This window comes from Orcinus orca, chromosome 14, assembly GCF_937001465.1.
Source record: "Orcinus orca chromosome 14, mOrcOrc1.1, whole genome shotgun sequence".
Taxonomy (NCBI): Eukaryota; Metazoa; Chordata; class Mammalia; order Artiodactyla; family Delphinidae; genus Orcinus; species Orcinus orca.
This window is the reverse complement of record NC_064572.1, coordinates 30,520,073-30,539,635: the sequence shown is the minus strand read 5'-3', so window position 1 is coordinate 30,539,635 and position 19,563 is coordinate 30,520,073. Positions and strand designations below refer to the sequence as shown.

The 19,563-nt window shown below is 36.9% G+C and overlaps 1 protein-coding gene across 3 annotated transcripts in view; it reads left to right on the top strand.

The window, feature by feature from the left end:
- The window catches only part of MICU1 (mitochondrial calcium uptake 1), a 200,544-nt gene that overhangs the window by 117,406 nt on the left and 63,575 nt on the right, over nucleotides 1-19,563 (top strand). For 2 of the 3 annotated variants that reach the window (XM_004273143.4, XM_033434145.2), the window contains 2 exons: nucleotides 1,606-1,688; nucleotides 7,218-7,415. In XM_004273143.4, coding sequence (XP_004273191.1) covers nucleotides 1,606-1,688; nucleotides 7,218-7,415 — 281 coding nt within the window. The remainder of the gene's footprint in view (nucleotides 1-1,605; nucleotides 1,689-7,217; nucleotides 7,416-19,563) is intronic. The other variant, XM_049697304.1, reaches the window with a different exon arrangement.

Genomic DNA, 19,563 nt, shown 5'->3' with positions numbered 1-19,563 from the left:
GCCCCAATTTCCTACTCTGTTGAAAAAATTAAGAAAGAAATAATATTTTCAGTATTGAGAATACAAAATCAGATAACAGCTTAGAATTATTCAGCCCAATGCTTGGTACATAGTAACTCTTCAATAAACGATAGCATCCAGACAGGTAGGAATAATTTGAGAAGTGACAATAAATATACGAAAATCTAATCCCCCCCACTGCATCCTTCTCAGCAATCATACTGGTGGCCTAAGAAGAGCAAACCTGTTGGAAGCCATTATCAAGTGAAACAGGCAATTGGAAACTGACAAGCACATGATTCACCCAGGCAACTAAAAACCAGGAACTTACCCACTTAGTTGGCTAGCTAGCTGAAAATGGAATTTAAGCCTAGAAAGTGTTGATACTGACAAATTCATGAGCATGATGGGAATATGGACTATCTGTAACAATGCATAATACACTAAGCCCTTTTTTACTCTTTTGTCTACATATAATCTTTAATTGTTATTTTTTTTACTAAAAGTGATAATTAACTGAAAATTTAATTCAGTAGTATTAGGATATATAGGAAATTTTATTTTGGTTTATTCTCCATAGCTGTATAAATTTGAAGCACCAAAGGAAGGAGGTAAACGACTTAGTTTTCTTCTTTTTTTTTTTGGCCACGCGACATGGCCTGTGGCATCTTAGTTCCCCAACCAGGGATCAAACCCAGGCCCCTGCAGTGACAGTGCCGAGTCCTAACCACTGGACTGCCAGGGAAGTCGCTATTTTCTTTAGTAGAACGTTTAGCATTGGTAAGGAAGGAGGGCTGTTCTATTTATATTTTATCCTAATGCACAAATATATTAATTTTATTTTGATTAACCTAGGAACATTAAAGAAGTCTTGAAACACTTTCATCATTCACTTAAGGGGAAAAAAATATACTGTCTTCTCAAGCTTTGCACTTTTCATTTTGTTTTTTAAACATTTAAGTGTACTTTGCTTAGTAATTTGTGTACCCAGCTGACATGGTTAAAATAGGGGGCTGGGTAGCTGACATTGTGCTTTTCTGCCTTACCACAGAGCTATAGTGACATTGAGTAGAGCGGTGTAGATAATAACCTGTTGGCAGAATGATATCCACTGAACTCCTGGTTGTACTTACAGTGGAGAGACTAGAAAAAACAAAGTAGAAAGCTAGCTTGTTTTAAAAAGGCAAGACAAAGACTTAGAGTTTTAGCTTCTTACTTTGCAGCAGTATATCTCACCCCAAATAGACTTTCATGCCCAGATAAATAACACTATATTTAAGTAACAGAACAACGTTAATATTATTCAGTTAAGAGGATGGTTTCTAAGAAAGCAAAGCTGAAGTATTTAAAAAGAGAGTGTTGAAACACAAAGATAGACAAGTGCTATCTTTACTGGCCATGGTAAAATTCTCTTTTGGTTTTAAGGACTATTGCTAAAAGGCTGATTAAGATACATATGGTGGCATTCTGTGACTTGATATTACATTTTAATGTTTAACTATCTTTTTTTCTTAAAGGAATGATTATTTTTGGTCAATACCTTCTAAATATTTTTCTTTTTTCTTCCTACCTCCCTCCTGTCCTTCCTTCCTTCCTAACCTGCAGCTCCTCAGAGAAATTTTGAAATTGCCTTCAAGATGTTTGACTTGAATGGAGATGGAGAAGTAGACATGGAGGAGTTTGAACAGGCAAGTTTTCCTGGAAATTTCCTTTGAATACATTAATATTTAACACATTTTCATGTGCCTTGGAGTTACTGTGGTCTTGGTCAGTATATTCTGATGCTATCCAATTTTTGAAGTACCAAATGTATCATTTTTCAGAATTATCTCCACTTTTAATAGGTGAGGTTTTTTTGTTTGTTTTTACTCTAAATGTAAGGAATTATTTGAGCATATTATTAAAGTCAACATTGCTCTGATTCCCCAACATGAATTAGACTCTAATGCTGAGAGGCTAAGTTATGGTTATTCAATCATATATTCAATCAACATTTATTAAATAGCTCCTTTGTGCTAGGCAGTTCCAGAATACAAGGATGAATGACATGTTCTGAAAGGATTTCTGTAAGAGAAGGAAAAATGGTACGATGCCTTTTACTGTAGCAGGTTCCAGCCATAAAAGTATATAGTTTCTGGGGCTTCCCTGGTGGCGCAGTGGTTGGGAGTCCGCCTGCCGATGCAGGGGACACGGGTTCGTGCCCCGGTCCGGGAACATCCCACATGCCGCGGAGCGGCTGGGCCCGTGAGCCATGGCCGCTGAGCCTGCGCGTCCGGAGCCTGTGCTCCACAGCGGGAGAGGCCACAACAGTGAGAGGCCCACGTACCGCAAAAAAAAAAAAAAAAAGTATATAGTTTCTTCTGAATCCTAGGAAGAGATTACATTTCCATCAAACTTCTGTTCTTGGAGGGCCATGGTGTCTCTCCAGGTATAATTATTATGTTTGGTAGAAGTGGTTTCAAAACAGAAAAAAATATATATGTGGGAGATAACATTTTTGTATTCACAATGAGTAAAGAGGCAAAAAGGAAGTGGGAGAAAGTATCAGGAATAGTGTATGTTTAAAAAAGAAATGCACAGAGACAAATATTTCAAAATACCTACAGATATTTATTCAAATTTGCAAGCTATGTCCGTTTAATACCTTCACTTTTCATAATTCTGACTTCACTGGTGTTACCAGGCGGCCTCAAATGATTATAAATAGAACTTATTTTGGTATTTTTAATTTTATTTTACACAGAACTGTTTTATTTTTATTGAGATATAGTTAACATATAACATTGTTTTAGGTGTATGACATAATAATTTGACCTATGTATATACTTTGAAATGATTACCACAATAAATTTAGTTAATATCCATCACCACACGTAGTTTTTTTTCTTGTGATGAGAACTTTTAAGATCTCCTCTCTTAGCAGCTTTCAAATATACAATTTAGTTTTGTTAGCTATAGTCTCCATGCTTATATCCCCAAGGCTTATTTATCTTATAAGTGGAAGTTTAGACCACCTTCACTCATTTTGCCCACCCTCCATCCCCTGCTTCTGGCAACCAACAATCTGTTCTCTGTGCCTGTGAGTTCAGCTTTTTTTGGATTCCACATATAAGTGAGATCATATAGTATTTGCCTTTCTCTCTCTGACTTATTTCATCCAGCATAATGCCCTCAACGTTCATCCATGTTAATCACAAATGGCAGGATTTACTTCCTTTTTTATGTCTGAATAACATTCCTGTGTGTGTGTGTGTGTGTGTGTGTGTGTGTGTGTGTATCATATTTTCTTTATCCATTCATCTGCCAGTGGACACTTAGGTTGTTTCCATGTCCTGGCTATTGTGAATAATGCTGCAATGAATGTGGTGGGGGCACATAGTGATTGGTTTCCTTTGGATAAATACTCAGAAGTGGAATTGCTGGATCATATGGTAGTTCTAGTCTTAATGTTTTGAGGAATCTTCATGCTGTTTTCCATACTGGCTATGCCAATTTACATTCCCACTAGTGCCTGAGGATTCCCTTTTCTCCACATCCTCACCAACATTTTTGGCATTGCTGTTGAAATGCTGAATGACTTGGAGCAGTCACTCCACCATTCTGCACACTTGACAGAGAAGGGAGTATTAATTTCATCTAATATGATCCCTTGATAACTGGCCTTGTTAAACGGATGGAACTTGTAATATTGATCACAAGGAATTTTGATGTAAAAACTCTTTAGAGAAACAAAAATAATTATGAGGTGGTTCAGGAGTGAATAGTTCTCATTAGAAGTTTCTCTGCTTCATTGTTCTACGTTCTACATTTTTGGGCAATATAATAATTCTTTAAGTTGAAAGTGCACTAAGCTTTAAAACATTCAAACTTTGATTTCCAGCTAAATAGGTATTTTCTTGACGGTAAATTTGTCAAGCTTACAAAAAAAGTAAAACAGAACCAGTATGAGGACACACACATTTCATCATTGTGTATCTTCAAAGTCAATGTGGTGTGAAGCAAGCTAATACCTAATATTACTCTTCTATTCATCTTTTTCAAAAATCACTTTGATCGTGCATAAACATAAATTACTAAAAAACATTACACGACTGTAAATAGTGTAGGTTTTCTCTGACCTTTCTTTTCTTTTTTTATAAATTTATTTATTTATTTATTTTATTTTTGGCTGAACTGGGTCTTCATTGATGCACGTGGGCTTTCTCTAGTTGCGTGAGCAGGGGCTACTCTTCATTTGCGGTGCACGGGCTTCTCATTGCGGTGGCTTCTCTTGTTGCAGAGCACAGGCTCTAGGCGCACGGGCTTCAGTAGTTGTGGCATGTGGGCTCAGTAGTTGTGGCTCACGGGCTTAGTTGCTCCACGGCAGGTGGGATCTTCCCAGACCAGGGCTTGAACCCATGTCCCCAGCATTCGCAGGCAGATTCTTAATCACTGTGCCACCAGGGAAGCCCCCAGATCCTTTTCTTTAACCCATTTCATAGCAGATCATAAAACAGAACTAACCTAGCAAAAGATATTTTTTAAGAAATCTCATAACTGTTTGGGCTACATTCACCCGAGGCTGTGACAGAAATGATTTTTTAGTATGAAAGTATGAGTTGTGAGACAGAAGAAAGGGAATGAAATTTCCACATACACTCTTCGGCACCACACTTTTGAAGCTAACATACACATTTCCACCATAGGAAGGGTATAAGCTGCAATATTATAGCACAGACAAAATTTAAATCATGACAGGTCTTGACGTTGATGCTCAATACTGGTTCACTGCTATTGGAAAATTCTTCAGTTCTCATACCCAGGCAGAGAAAATGAATTGTGTATTGCCTTCAAATAGAAGCAGCACTGTACTGATTATCCTGTATTTCAATTTAATGTCTAAAAAACTTCAACTTAAATAATTTTAAAATCCATTGTATACCTATCTTTCAAGTCTCCGTGTGCATGAAAAACAAATGTCAAGAAATCTTATTTACATGATAAAACATGAACCCAGAAAAAAATCATAATCAGAAGCATTTATGATATTAACCTAGAGTTATAAGGAGACTTAGAGACAAAACCGTGAACTTTTCCAATGAGAAAACTAAGGCCCAAAGAAGTTAAATGAACTGCATAAATTGTGCTTTCACTGCAGAGCAACAGAATTAGACCCCGTGTGTCCTGATTCCCCATCTTGTGTCTTTCCATTATACTACTTTTACCTTTTTGAGCCAGAGACTTTTAAATTGTGTTAAATAAGTGTTTTTATGGTCATAGGTAATAAATAAAACAAATAAAAGACATTTAACCATGGAAATCCATTGTTACAAATCTTAAGTTTTAAAGTATTATGCTTTTCTAATTTGGCAATTTAAAAATCATCATCCACAAGGCTATATATATTATTTATTTATATAATATACCTTTATAATCTGTTCTTACATATCACAATTTTAATTATTCTGAATAGTTGTTATTTTAGCTTGTGAAGAGGTAGAAAAGATTGCAGGAACTTGTGAAAAAAATGCTATATCAATCATAGACTTGCCTCAAAAAGCTCATTTTATATAGTCAAGCCATGGTTGCTAGTCCCCCAAATTATTCTTTCTCAAAAGCTCATTTTTTTTTTTGTATTTTTTTAAACATCTTTATTGGAGTATAATTGCTTTACAATGGTGTGTTAGTTTCTGCTTTATAACAAGGTGAATCAGCTATACATATACATATATCACCATATCTCCTCCCTCTTGAGTCTCCCTCCTACCCTCCCTATCCCACCCCTCTAGGTGGTCACAAATCACTGAGCTGATCTCCCTATGGTATGTGGCTGCTTCCCACTAGCTATCTGTTTTACATTTGGTAGTGTATATATGTCCATGCCACTATCTCACTTCGTCCCAGCTTACCCTTCCCCCTCCCCGTGTCCTCAAATCCATTCTCTATGTCTGCGTCTTTATTCCTGTCCCGCCCCTAGGTTCTTCAGAAACATTTTTTTTTTTTTAGATTCCATATATATGTATTAGCATACAGTATTTGTTTTTCTCTTTCTGACTTACACTTCACTCTGTATGACAGACTCTAGGTCCATCCACCTCACTACAAATAACTCAGTTTCATTTCTTTTTATGGCTGAGTAATATTCCATTGTATATATGTGCCACATCTTCTTTATCCATTCATCTGTCAGTGGGCACTTAGGTTGCTTCCATGTCCTGGCTATTGTAAATAGAGCTGCAGTGAACATTGCGGTACATGACTCTTTTTGAATTATGGTCTCTCAGGGTATATACCCAGTAGTGGGATTGCTGGGTCGTGTGGTAGTTCTATTTTTAGTTTTTTAAGGAACCTCTGTACTGTTCTCCATAGTGGCTGTATCAATTTACATTCCCACCAATAGTGCAAGAGGGTTCCCTTTTCTCCACACCCTCTCCAGCATTTATTGTTTGTAGATTTTTTGATGATGGCCATTCTGGCTGGTGTGAGATGATACCTCATTGTAGTTTAGATTTGCATTTCTCTAATGATTAGTGATATTGAGCATCCATCCATGTGTTTGCTGGCAATCTGTATATCTTCTTTGGAGAAATGTCTATTTAGGTCTTCTGCCCATTTTTGGATTGGGTTGTTTGTTTTCAGAAGGTCATTTAAAACTTCTCAAAGATTAATTCTCCATCTTCTCTTGGAGAATTACTTCATACCAACTTTATGTTTCACATTATGATTCTAATAAATGTGTTATCTCAATATCTGTGTGATATCAAGTATTTGCCTATAGCTATACCGCCTCTCATCACAACTGGAGAGTCAGTAGTGAGAAGTGTGAAATTTTTGAAAGTCTCCTGAGATATGGAAGGTATTACTGTGAGGTTGATGATTATTTTAATGTTGTGTGTGAGGTTTTGAACCTAAAACAAATGCATACTTTTTTCTAAAGAGAGATTTTAAAAGGCATCCCAATTATAAAGGTGTCAAGCATGTGTGTTAGAATACCAGTTCAATTATTTGCTAGCTACTTGACCTCAAGCAAGTTATTTAGCAGTGTACCTCAAATTCCTCATCTGTAAAATGAGAGTAATCATGGGGCTTATCTCATAGGACTGTTGTGAGCATTAAAAGAGAGCATTGTAGCACAGTGTAGGCAAACAGTAAGCAGTCGATAGTCAGTTACTATTCTTACTTTTCCATATTTTCCACCTTGTAATGTTTTTCTGGACGGGGGTTTGCTTCTCCTTTAGGTTCAGAGCATCATTCGCTCCCAAACCAGCATGGGAATGCGTCACAGAGATCGTTCTACAACTGGTAACACCCTCAAGTCTGGCTTGTGTTCAGCCCTCACAACCTACTTTTTTGGAGCTGATCTCAAGGGGAAGCTGACAATCAAAAACTTCCTTGAATTTCAGCGTAAACTTCAGCACGATGTTCTGAAGCTGGAAGTAGGTATTCCTTGGACTTCAGGGCACTGTCCATCATGTATGCATGTAGAGCTGCTGGGTTGGGAGGGGCCTGTACTATAAGTATTCTTTCAATCTGCCTCCAACCATGAGAACTGATTAGTTTGAGCCTTATCAGTGATCTACAGCCGGACAGCAGGTAGGAAATAATATGTCTTACAATAAGTTTGTTCTGGGACTGAAAGCCAAAAAAGTCAAATTGAAAATCTTAGTTGTCTTTGGATACTCAACTTGAGGAAAAAGAAGTTCAGGGGTCAGAGCAGTTCTCAACCTGAGCATGTATGTTTATTGTGTAGAAGGCACCAAAGGGGTAAGGAGAGGGGGATAATAAGGAACTCTTTCTATGAAAGTTTACAAAGGTAGTAACAGCTGGAAACACAAAATGTCAGAAATAAAAATATATGTGCTCAGAGTTACAAAGGTGTCATACTGGGTTTGGGGATTTACTTTTCCACTTAAAGTTTAGACCATCATGGTGTTCAGTTCCTGGACACAACTCTGTAAGAGCATTACCTTTTTCTATGCGTGTACTTGTTGAATTAAGTAAGTAATTGGGGGTTAATTGGCTACCGAGTCTGTTCAGTTCAAAACGTTCATTAAATGCCTTCTATATGCACTTTAGTCTGGAGACAAAAAAATGAAGTCTCTGATTTCTTCTGATTATTAAAAATTCCCTTATGCTGGTGTTCCTCAACCTCTGTTTTTGGTTAACATATGCCCTGCCTTAATGTTACTTGAAATTTCAAAACATTAAATCCTATGACTAAAAACACATAAAAGTATTGGAGAAAAGCACTGCTTTGTTTTTAAACTCTGAATATTACTTCTCTATCTGCTCTCCCATTTTTTCCCTGGAGATTCTAATATACTACTCCCACCTCTTCCACCCACTTCCCTCAGTTGAGACAGTTTGAAAAATCACAACTGAATTCCCATTACTGATAAGAACACTGTTTAATATTCATTCTCTAGGAGAGAAGCAGAAGAATAAATCATACTAAAAATCAGATCTAACTTTGGAATGTGCTTTTGTACTGTTTTTTTTGGAAATGGTATAATTAATATTCAAGGAACTTACCTCAAAATAATGGTTTTCCACAATTCAGCCTCCTTCAGGAGGCTCTTGTAGCCCTTATAATACATGGTAAGTACTATATATTTGTTATATATATAGTGCAGGGGGCACAAAACTTTACCTCTACCCTCCTAGGGTCTCCACCTGGGCCTGAGTCTTAAATTGACATCAGACAGATTAACAAGAGAAAAGTATACAGATTTTTACACATACATGAGAATCCCCATAGGAAAATGAAGACCCAAAGGAGTGGCTAGGCCTAATTGTTTATATACTAAGTTGAACAAAGAGAGGCAACTTAGCTTGGGAAGTTTGCATTCTTATCACCAGAAAAGGGGAGTCAAAGTCGAGAGTAATTTGTACAAACAGATCTTGTTAAAATAATTCTTATCTTCCTTTAGTCCCCCATATATTTTAGTTACTCGTCCACAGTTGCCTCTCTTTGTTTCTTTCCTGGTAGTGTAAGGAGGACATCTTTCACATGGGAGTTTCACTTCCGGCTTTGAGGAGTCCAACAGTTTTTGTGTAAGAGTTGGTATGTACCAGGATTCTAGACCTATGCCTTAGTATGCATACCTGTAATGGTCTTCTTTGGAAGCCTTATAACATAATCTAGGAGTGTAAATTATTTAACTTATTAATTATGTAATTACAGTTTAACATATAGTATACATCCATCAAATGTAGTTAGAGAATAAAGCACAAGCTAGAATGGTACTTTTAACAAACTCTAAACGATAAATGTAGAATGTTATAAAGCAGATTAGGGATTTCATACATGTATACCTGCACATAACCTACACCCAAATGTAGAAGAAAAGAGATCTAAAAGAGTATATCTAAGATATTTATTCTAGAAAACACTCTTGTATTTGACATTGACTTGGATCTTCTGTAGGCTTTGGGCCAAGACATACCAACACTGTTCTGTTTGACAATCAGCAATTCCTCCTGTAAGGGAACCAATAGACTCTTTTGTGAAAGAACCCAGCCTAAAATGTAATAAATATTCTATTTATTATATAAACGTTTATTAATCCTGAGTCCCTTCTTTCCATATAATACACAAGTTCAGTGAATAAGTGCCTCCTTATCAGTAAGCCCCATATTTAAAGTTTCATCAGTCAGTACTATGTCTTCCCAAGTTGATGTGTAATTCTTTGAGGAGGTGTGAATAGCAGGAAGAGCAAAGGCTTTGGTGTACTCATAACGAGACCTTGGTTAAAATTTTCCTTCTTCCACTTACTGGCTATCTGACATTCGATGAGTTATTTATTCTCTCAAAGCCTATATCCTCATTTATACAACGTGGTGATGATTAAGTGAGATGATGTTTCTTACAGGCTGAATTGTGTCTTCCCCCAGAATTGCTATGTTGAATCTCAACCCCCAGTCTGGAGATAGGGCCTTTAAAGATGTGATTAAGTTAACATGAGGCTATTAGGGTGAGCCCTAATCCAGTCTTACTGGTAGCCTTATAAGGAGAGGAAATTTGGACACACAAAGAGACACAGACACCAGGGGTGTATGTACACAGAGGGACAACCATGTGAAGAGACAGCAAGAGGGTAGCCAACTGCAAGCCAAGGAGAGAGGCCTCAGAGGAAACCGACACTGCCTACACCTTGTTCTTGGACTTCCAGCCTCCAGGACTGTGAAAAAATAAATTTCTGCTATTTGTCACCCAGTTGGTAGTGTTTTATTATGGCACCCCTAGTGAACTAACACAGTGGTGCATGCCTGAAACACTTGGCATGTACTATGCCTTTAACAGATTCTTTCACCTTCTTTTGTATACCCTCTGCCCTTTAGTATGACAGTTGGCATGTAATAGACACGTAAACAGGTCATCTCAGATGAATGACTGAAAGGCCTTACTTTCATTTTGAAATATTTTTCTGATAAAACATCTAGAAAATAGAAGCAGTTTTTGTTTTTGTGAAACACTTTTAATTTTACTTTTCGAAGTTTGGGTAATTTATCCCCTCACTGAATATGAAATATAATATCATCACAGCCAAGAGGAAAATAGGAATGATTAACAGTATCTTAGCTTTCATATGGGTTTTATAGTTCCATTATTCTTTCTATTTATCTCTTACCAGTTTTATTTCACTGCTTACTTATCTACTTTAAAATTTTAGATCGAGGAGACTTATAGCTCCATTTGGTTATTTCTGTCTTTTTCTCACCACAATAGCTTTGAGAGTGAAGAGAACACTATTTATCTGTCAATTTTAATTTCCACAGTGGTTAGGGAAGGGGAAAAAGTCCATGAAAATTTATCAAATGCCTACTATGAGCCAGGCATTGTACAGATATTACATGCCTTCTTTATTTTAGTTCTCGCCAGCCCTATTGGGCTATGAGCCAGGCATTGTACGGATATTACATGCCTTCTTTATTTTAGTTCTCGCCAACCCTATTGGGTTTGGCGGTATTATACCGGTGTTACAGAGGTAGAAACTGAAATTTGAAAAGATAAAAGTTGCAGAGCTATTAAATGGTACAACCAGGATTCCAACTCACTCTTTCAGACTAAACTCTTTTCTATTCATCATCTGATTGTTACTACTTTTAGTCTGAGATGAGGTTTCTGTACCTGACTTATTTAGAGCTCTAAAGAAAAACAAAACGTTCTGAAATTTAGAAACAAACAAACAAAAAGTCTTGAATATTTATAGTCTCCCTTCTTCAGCACCATGTTTTTCCAGTTCCTTTGCCCTTCAAGTTGAATGTTCTGGCTGAGAAGAAATACACTGTTCTTTTGTGTTGATAAGATACTACCTAAACTAGCCGTTTAGTTTCTTTTCATAACAATCATTAACTTGTTAGATTTTTTTAGAGTGTTCTAATGCTCTTATCTCTGGTCATATTTGTTTTATTCTACCCTTATGTCTTTATTTGGGAACTCAAAAAGCATGGGTTTGGGCTTCCCTGGTGGCGCAGTGGTTGGGAGTCCGCCTGCCGATGCAAGGGGACACGGGGTCGTGCCCCGGTCCGGGAAGATCCCACATGCCGCGGGGCGACTAGGCCCGTGAGCCATGGCCGCTGAGCCTGCGCGTCTGGAGCCTGTGCTCTGCAGCGGGAGAGGCCACAACAGTGAGAGGCCTGCATATCGCAAAAAAAAAAAAAAAAAAGCATGGGTTTGAAAGAGTGACTTAAGAATGCACAGTTTTATAAGAAAAGATAAGTCAATAGTGAAATACCTTTGTGTTTAAGGCTGTTGGGAAAAGGAGTTATAATGACTTGGAATAAAATTATGAACTATTTAATTAAATACTTAAATTTTCACATGCATATAAGAGCCACATATACATGCATTTTAATAAATCGTAATGGCTTAATGTCAAAAGAAGAATGCACAGTTTTTTAAAAAATCCCTTTTGAAGTTATTAAAAATTCCATCTAAGTCTCCCAAGAGCTATTTAGCTGAGTTCCTTGGAGACAGGTGCCAAGTCTAATTTCAGTTAATATATTCATTGATTTCTTGAGGACTACAGCAAGTAGGATGTCAGTCAAAAATGAAAGGTAATACAGAACTCTTTGAAAGATTATGATTAATTTTAATTTGGGGGGAGGAGAAAAAGGAGCTGTCATTATGTCAAAGAAAAGCAAAAACTAATTTATACAAGAAGGAAGAAACCAACTCCAGAATACGCAACAAGGAAACTGAAACAGTATCATCTAATGGAATTCCAATCTGTAGCATGATCTTTTTTATTAGTTTTGGGGGCTCGCATGCTTATTGCATAACCAACAAGATTATCACATTTTATGATGGAATAAGTATCAATAATCTGAAGGTAAATTAGATATAGTTCAAAGGGTAACAGTAACTGTCTTACATTCCCAGTCTTCAAGAAAAAAAATATTGAAGTTAACTAGATTTGTTCAGTCAGAAAGAAAGATAACAGGGAAACATAAAGAACTATGCTAATTATTCCCATCTGCCAATAAGAGTAGAGCAAAAAAATGAGGGTTAATTTAATTTAAATATTTAGGAACTCAATATTAAGGAATTCCAGAATCACCTACCCTTTAGATCATCAGGCTGACATCTTTGTACTCGTCTCTTTAAAGTACTAAAGTAGAATTAAATCTTTCTTGTCCCGATACAGAGGGCCATATTGAAAGACAAACTTCAGCTCTTTTCTTGGCTGAAAGATTGTGGGAAATGAGACCAGAATGCTTTCAACCAAACACTAAACCAAACACTTTCTGGAACTAGAACACTCTTGGCAGAGCAGATTTCTTTTTATCTTAGCATCCTGTTTTGGGGTTTTTTTCCCCTGGGAAACTGACACTTATTATGTAAACTTAAAGATGAGAGTTGACTTTGATTTAATTAAATCTAAGAAACAATATGTGATATGTTCATTGGGTTTCTTTTAGTTTTATTCTTCCACTTTTGCCTCTACAAAGCAGAATGTGGATAGTAATAAATCTATAGTTTCTTATTCCATCCTTAGATGTTTTCAGCTTGAATTTTCCAAAAGTCATTAAAAGGGTTATTAAAGAGTACTTGTCTTTTTTAGGGATTTATAACTTTAAGGAGCCAAGTACATGTTTAAAGGTTTAAAAAAAAACCTTTATTATTATCTTAATAACCTTGTTTTAAACCTAGTCTTTCTTTGCCTAGGACACCAAGGGACTTTTTAGGAAATAATCATCACTTTAAAAAATAGAAATATAGGGACTTCCCTGGTGGTCCAGTGGGTAAGACTCTGTGCTCCCAATGCAGGGGGCCCATGTTCAATCCCTGGTCGGGGAACTAGATCCCGCATGCATGCCACAACTAAGAGTTTGCATGCCACAACTAAGGAATCTGCATGCCACACCTAAGAATTCCACATGCCACAACTAAAGATCCCGAATGCTGCAGTGAAGATCCCACATGCCTCAACTAAGACCCGGCACAGCCTAAATAAATTAATTAATTAAATATTTTTTAAAAAATAGAAATATATAAAATAATAGAATAAAAATTTAATTGCCCTCAATAATTCCTTATAAATCAGTCACCCATGACTTGATGTCAATACTTTTTAAATTCTGTCTTCTCTCTGTACCACATTGTCAGGTAGGTTCAAAGTCTTGCCCTGATGAAACCAAGTTAGCTCTCAGGGTGAGTTACATATCATCTTCTCATTAGAAGAAGATATGTAACACCCAAAACCAAACTCATTTAACTTGCAATTCCCTTTACACCCTGTAGCTCAAGTTTGCTATCATTTGTGGCTTATAGGTAGAATCAGACTGGAAATACTATACATGGTAGAATGTCCGTGGTGATATAAAGCTCCTTTGAGGTTGTAAATGTAACCTTGACAATTACTCTGTAAAAACTATACAAAACAGTGCTTTTTTGTTTCATATTTTTTGGACAATGAAGGGAAAAGTTGAGTGACACTTTGTTGCTTAAAATACATGATCTAGGCGTGATTTTTAAAAGGCATTAATTAGTACTTCTGAATCTGACCTTTCAGATTGATCATTAAAGTGTAGAAAACTCTTAGAGATTAACACTGTTTTTTTATTTGCAGATAGTGTTGCAATTCCAAAGTCAATATGTTAGTCATACCTTTTATCATACTTGGCAATCACCAGGATTTTCCTGTCGTCACATATCTCTAATTTACATTCTAAGTTAATTTTAAACTGGCCACAAGAAAAAAGGGGCTTATAAATAAATCATGAAAATCAGATCTTTCTCTGAGGGAAATTTTTCCTCAGTCTGTCACTCAAATAGTCTTACCAACCATTTTTTAGTAGAAAACAAATGCTTCTCAATTTATGAATGAGCTGTGTACCAGCATATCAAAAGTTCATAGGTCAACGCTTTAGAATTCAGAATACAGTGAAAATTTTTTTAGTCTTACAGCAGAATATTTAATTTACAATATAGTTGAATGTGATACAGTAAAATGAAAAGTAGTATGAAAGAAGATGATTGTGAATGTATAATCTGTGCCTACTCTTCTAGCCACAACAGTCTGTGGGTGTAGACCTCTAGCAGTACCAAGCATTTTAACAATAATTTGAGTACATATTCCTAATAAAAATACTAGCCAACATCTTTTGAGCGTTCACCATAAGCCAAGCACTACTCTAAGTGCTGTATGTACATTATTTCCTGTAATCTTCACAACACTGTGAGGTTGGTATTATAATTATCCACATTTAACAAATGAGAAAACTAAGGCACAAAGAAGTTAAGTAACTTGCCCAGGGTCTCTCACATAATAAAGGAGGAGCTGAGATTGGATTCTAGGCAGTCTGCCTCTAGAGTCTGCTCTTTTTTTTTTTAATTGAAATATAGTTAATTTACAATGCTGTTACTTTCAAGTATACAGAAAAGTGATTCAGTTATACATATATACATACAAATATATATTACATTTTGGACTCCTTTTTTTTTACATCTTTATTGGAGTATAATTGCTTTACAATGGTGTGTTAGTTTCTGCTTTATAGCAAAATGAATCAGCTATACATATACATATATCACCATACCTCCTCCCTCTTGAGTCTCCCTCCCATCCTCCCTATCCCACCCCTCTAGGTAGTCAGAAAGCACTGAGCTGATCTCCCTGTGCTATGCAGCTGCTTCCCACTAGCTATCTGTTTTACATTTGGTAGTGTATATATGTCCATGCCACTCTCTCACTTTGTCCCAGCTTACCCTTCCCCCTCCCTATGTCCTCAAATCCATTCTCTATGTCTGTGTCTTTATTCCTGTCCCGCCCCTAGGTTCTTCAGAACCATTTTTTTTTTTAGATTCCATATATATGTGTTAGCCTACAGTATTTGTTTGTCTCTTTCTGACTTACATTTCACTCTGTGTGACAGTCTCTAGGTCCATCCACCTCTACAAATAACTCAATTTCGTTTCTTTTTATGGCTGAGTAATATTCCATTGTATATATGTGCCACATCTTCTTTTTCCATTCATCTGTCAATGGACACTTAGGTTGCTTCCATGTCCTAGCTATTGTAAATAGAGCTGCAATGAACATTGTGGTACATGACTCTTTTTGAATTATGGTCTCTCGGGGTATATGCCCAGTAGTGGGAATGCTGGATCATATGGTAGTTCTATTTTTAGTTTTTTAAGGAACCTCCATACTGTTCTCCGTAGTGGCTTTACCAATTCACATTCCCACCAGCAGTGCAAGAGTGTTCCCTTTTCTCCACACCCTCTCCAGCATTTATTGTTTGTAGATTTTTTGATGATGGCCATTCTGACCAGTGTGAGATGATATCTCGTGGTAGTTTTGATTTGCATTTCTCTAATGATTAATGATGTTGAGCATTCTTTCATGTGTTTATTGGCAATCTGTATATCATCTTTGGAGAAATGTCTATTTAGGTCTTCTGCCCATTTTTGGATTGGGTTGTTAGTTTTTTTGTTATTGAGCTGCATGAGCTGCTTGTAAATTTTGGAGATTAATCCTTTGTCAGTTGCTTCATTTGCAAATATTTTCTCCCATTCTGAGGGTTGTCTTTTTTATGGTTTCCTTTGCTGTGCAAAAGCTTTGAAGTTTCATTAGGTCTCATTTGTTTATTTTTGTTTTTATTTCCATTTCTCTAGGAGGTGGGTCAAAAAGGATCTTGCTGTGATTTATGTCATAGAGTGTTCTGCCTATGTTTTCCTGTAAGAGTTTGATAGTTTCTGGCCTTACATTTAGGTCTTTAATCCATTTTGAGCTTATTTTTATGTATGGTGTTAGGGAGTGTTCTAATCTCATACTTTTACATGTAGCTGTCCAGTTTTCCCAGCACCACTTATTGAAGAGGCTGTCCTTTCTACACTGTGCATTGCTGCCTCCTTTATCAAAGATAAGGTGACCATATGTACGTGTGTTTATCTCTGGGCTTGCTATCCTGTTCCATTGATCTATATTTCTGTTTTTGTGCCAGTACCATACTGTCTTGATTACTGTAGCTTTGTAGTATAGTCTGAAGTCAGGGAGCCTGATTCCTCCAGCTCTGTTTTTTGTTCTCAAGATTGTTTTGGCTATTCAGGGTCTTTTGTGTTTCCATACAAATTGTGAAATTTTTTGTTCTAGTTCTGTGAAAAATGCCAGTGGTAGTTTGATAGGGATTGCATTGAATCTGTAGATTGCTTTGGGTAGTAGAGTCATTTTCACAATGTTGATTCTTCCAATCCAAGAACACGGTATATCTCTCCATCTATTTGTATCACCTTTAATTTCTTTCATCAGTGTCTTATAATTTTCTGCATACAGGTCTTTTGTCTCCTTAGGTAGGTTTATTCCTAGATATTTTATTCTTTTTGTTGCAATGGTAAATGGGAGTGTTTTCTTTTTTCTTTTTTTTTTTTTTTTTTTGCGGTACGCAGGCCTCTCACTGTGGCCTCTCCCATTGTGGAACACAGGCTCCGGATGCGCAGGCTCAGTGGCCATGACTCATGGGCCTAGCTGCTCCGCGGCATGTGGGATCTTCCTAGACCGGGACACGAACCCATGTCCCCTGCATCGGCAGGCGGACTCTCAACCACTGCGCCACCAGGGTAGCCCTGGGAGTGTTTTCTTAATTTCACTTTCAGATTTTTCATCATTAGTGTATAGGAATGTGCATTAATTTTGTATCCTGCTACTTCACCAAATTCATTGATTAGCTCTAGTAGTTTTCTGGTAGCATCTTTAGGATTCTCTATGTATACTATCATGTCATCTGCAAACAGTGACAATTTTACTTCTTCTTTTCCTATTTGGATTCCTTTTATTTCCTTTTCTTCTCTGATTGCTGTGGCTAAAACTTCCAAAACTACGTTGAATAAGAGTGGTGAGAATGGGCAACCTTGTGTTGTTCCTGATCTTAGAGGAAATGCTTTCAGTTTTTCACGATTGAGGACAATGTTGGCTGTGGGTTTGTCATATATGGCCTTTATTATGTTGAGAAAAGTTCCCTCTATGCCTACTTTCTGGAGGGTTTTTATGATAAATGAGTGTTGAATTTTGTCAAAAGCTTTCTCTGCATCTATTGAGATGACCATATGGTTTTTCTCCTTCAATTTGTTAATATGGTGTATCACATTGATTGATTTGAGTATATTGAAGAATCCTTGCATTCCTGGAATAAACCCCACTTGATCATGGTGTATGATCCTCTTAATGTGTTGTTGGCTTCTGTTTGCTAGTATTTTGTTGAGGATTTTTGCATCTATGTTCATCAGTGATATTGGCCTGTAGTTTTCTTTCTTTGTGACATCCTTGCCTGGTTTTGGTAGAATGAGTTTGGGAGTGTTCCTCCCTCTGCTATATTTTAGAAGAGTTTGAGAAGGATAGGTGTTAGCTCTTCTCAAAATGTTTGATAGAATTTGCCTGTGAAGCCATCTGGTCCTGGGCTTTTGTTTGTTAGAAGATTTTTAATCACAGTTTCAATTTCAGTGCTTGTGATTGGTCTGTTCATATTTTCTATTTCTTCCTGATTCAGTCTTGGCAGGTTGTGCATTTCTAAGAATTTGTCCATTTCTTCCAGGTTGTCCATTTTATTGCCATAGAGTTGCTTGTAGTAATCTCTCATGATCTTTTTGTATTTCTGCAGTGTCAGTTGTTACTTCTCCTTTTTCATTTCTAATTCTATTGATTTGAGTCTTCTCCCTTTTTTTCTTGATGAGTCTGGCTAATGGTTTATTAATTTTGTTTATCTTCTCAAGGAACCAGCTTTTAGTTTTATTGATCTTTGCTATCATTTCCTTCATTTCTTTTTCATTTATTTCTGATCTGATCTTTATGATTTCTTTCCTTCTGCTAACCTTGGGGTTTTTTTTTGTTCTTCTTTCTCTAATTGCTTTAGGTGCAAGGTTAGGTTGTTTATTCGAGATGTTTTCTGTTTCTTAAGGTAGGATTGTATTGCTATAAACTTCCCTCTTAGAATTGATTTTGCTACATCCCATAGGTTTTGGGTCGTCGTGTCTGCATTGTCATTTCTTTCTAGGTTTTTTTTTTTTTTTTTTTTGCGGTAACTGGGCCTCTCACTGTTGTGGCCTCTCCCGTTGCGGAGCACAGGCTCCGGGCGCACAGGCTCAGCGGCCATGGCTCACGGGCCTAGCCGCTCCGCGGCATGTGGGATCTTCCCGGACCGGGGCACGAACCCATGTCCCCTGCATCGGCAGGCAGACTCTTAACCACTGCGCCACCAGGGAAGCCCTCTAGGTATTTTTTGACTTCCTCTTTGATTTGTTCAGTGATCACTTCGTTATTAAGTAGTGTATTGTTTAGCCTCCATGTGTTTGCATTTTTTACAGACCTTTTCCTGTAATTGATATCTAGTCTCATAGCATTGTGGTCAGAGAAGATACTTGATACAATTTCAATTTTCTTAAATTTACAAAGGCTTGATTTGTGACCCAAGATATGATCTATCCTGGAGAATGTTCCATGAGCACTTGAGAAAAATGTGTATTCTGTTGTTTTTGGATGGAATGTCCTATAAATATCAATTAAGTCCATCTTTTTTAATGTATCCTTTAAAGCTTGTGTTTCCTTATTTATTTTCATTTTGGATGATCTGTCCATTGGTGAAAGTGGGGTGTTAAAGTCCCCTACTATGAATGTGTTACTGTTGATTTCCCCTTTTGTGGCTGTATTTGTCTTATGTATTGAGGTGCTCCTATGTTGGGTGCATAAATATTTACAATGTTATATCTTCTTCTTGGATTGATCCCTTGATCATTATGTAGTGTCCTTCCTTGTCTCTTGTAACATTCTTTATTTTAAAGTCTATTTTATCTGATATGAGTATTGCTGCTCCAGCTTTCTTTTGATTTCCATTTTCATGGAATATCTTTTTCCATCCCCTCACTTTCAGTTGGTATGTGTCCCTAGGTCTGAAGTGGGTCTCTTGTAGACAGCATATATATGGGTCTTGTTTTTGTATCCATTCAGCCAGTCTGTGTCTTTTGGTGGGAGCATTCAATCCATTTACATTTAAGGTAATTATCGATATGTATGTTCCTATGACCATTTTCTTAATTGTTTTGGGTTTGTTATTGTAGGTCTTTTCCTTCTCATGTGTTTCTTGACT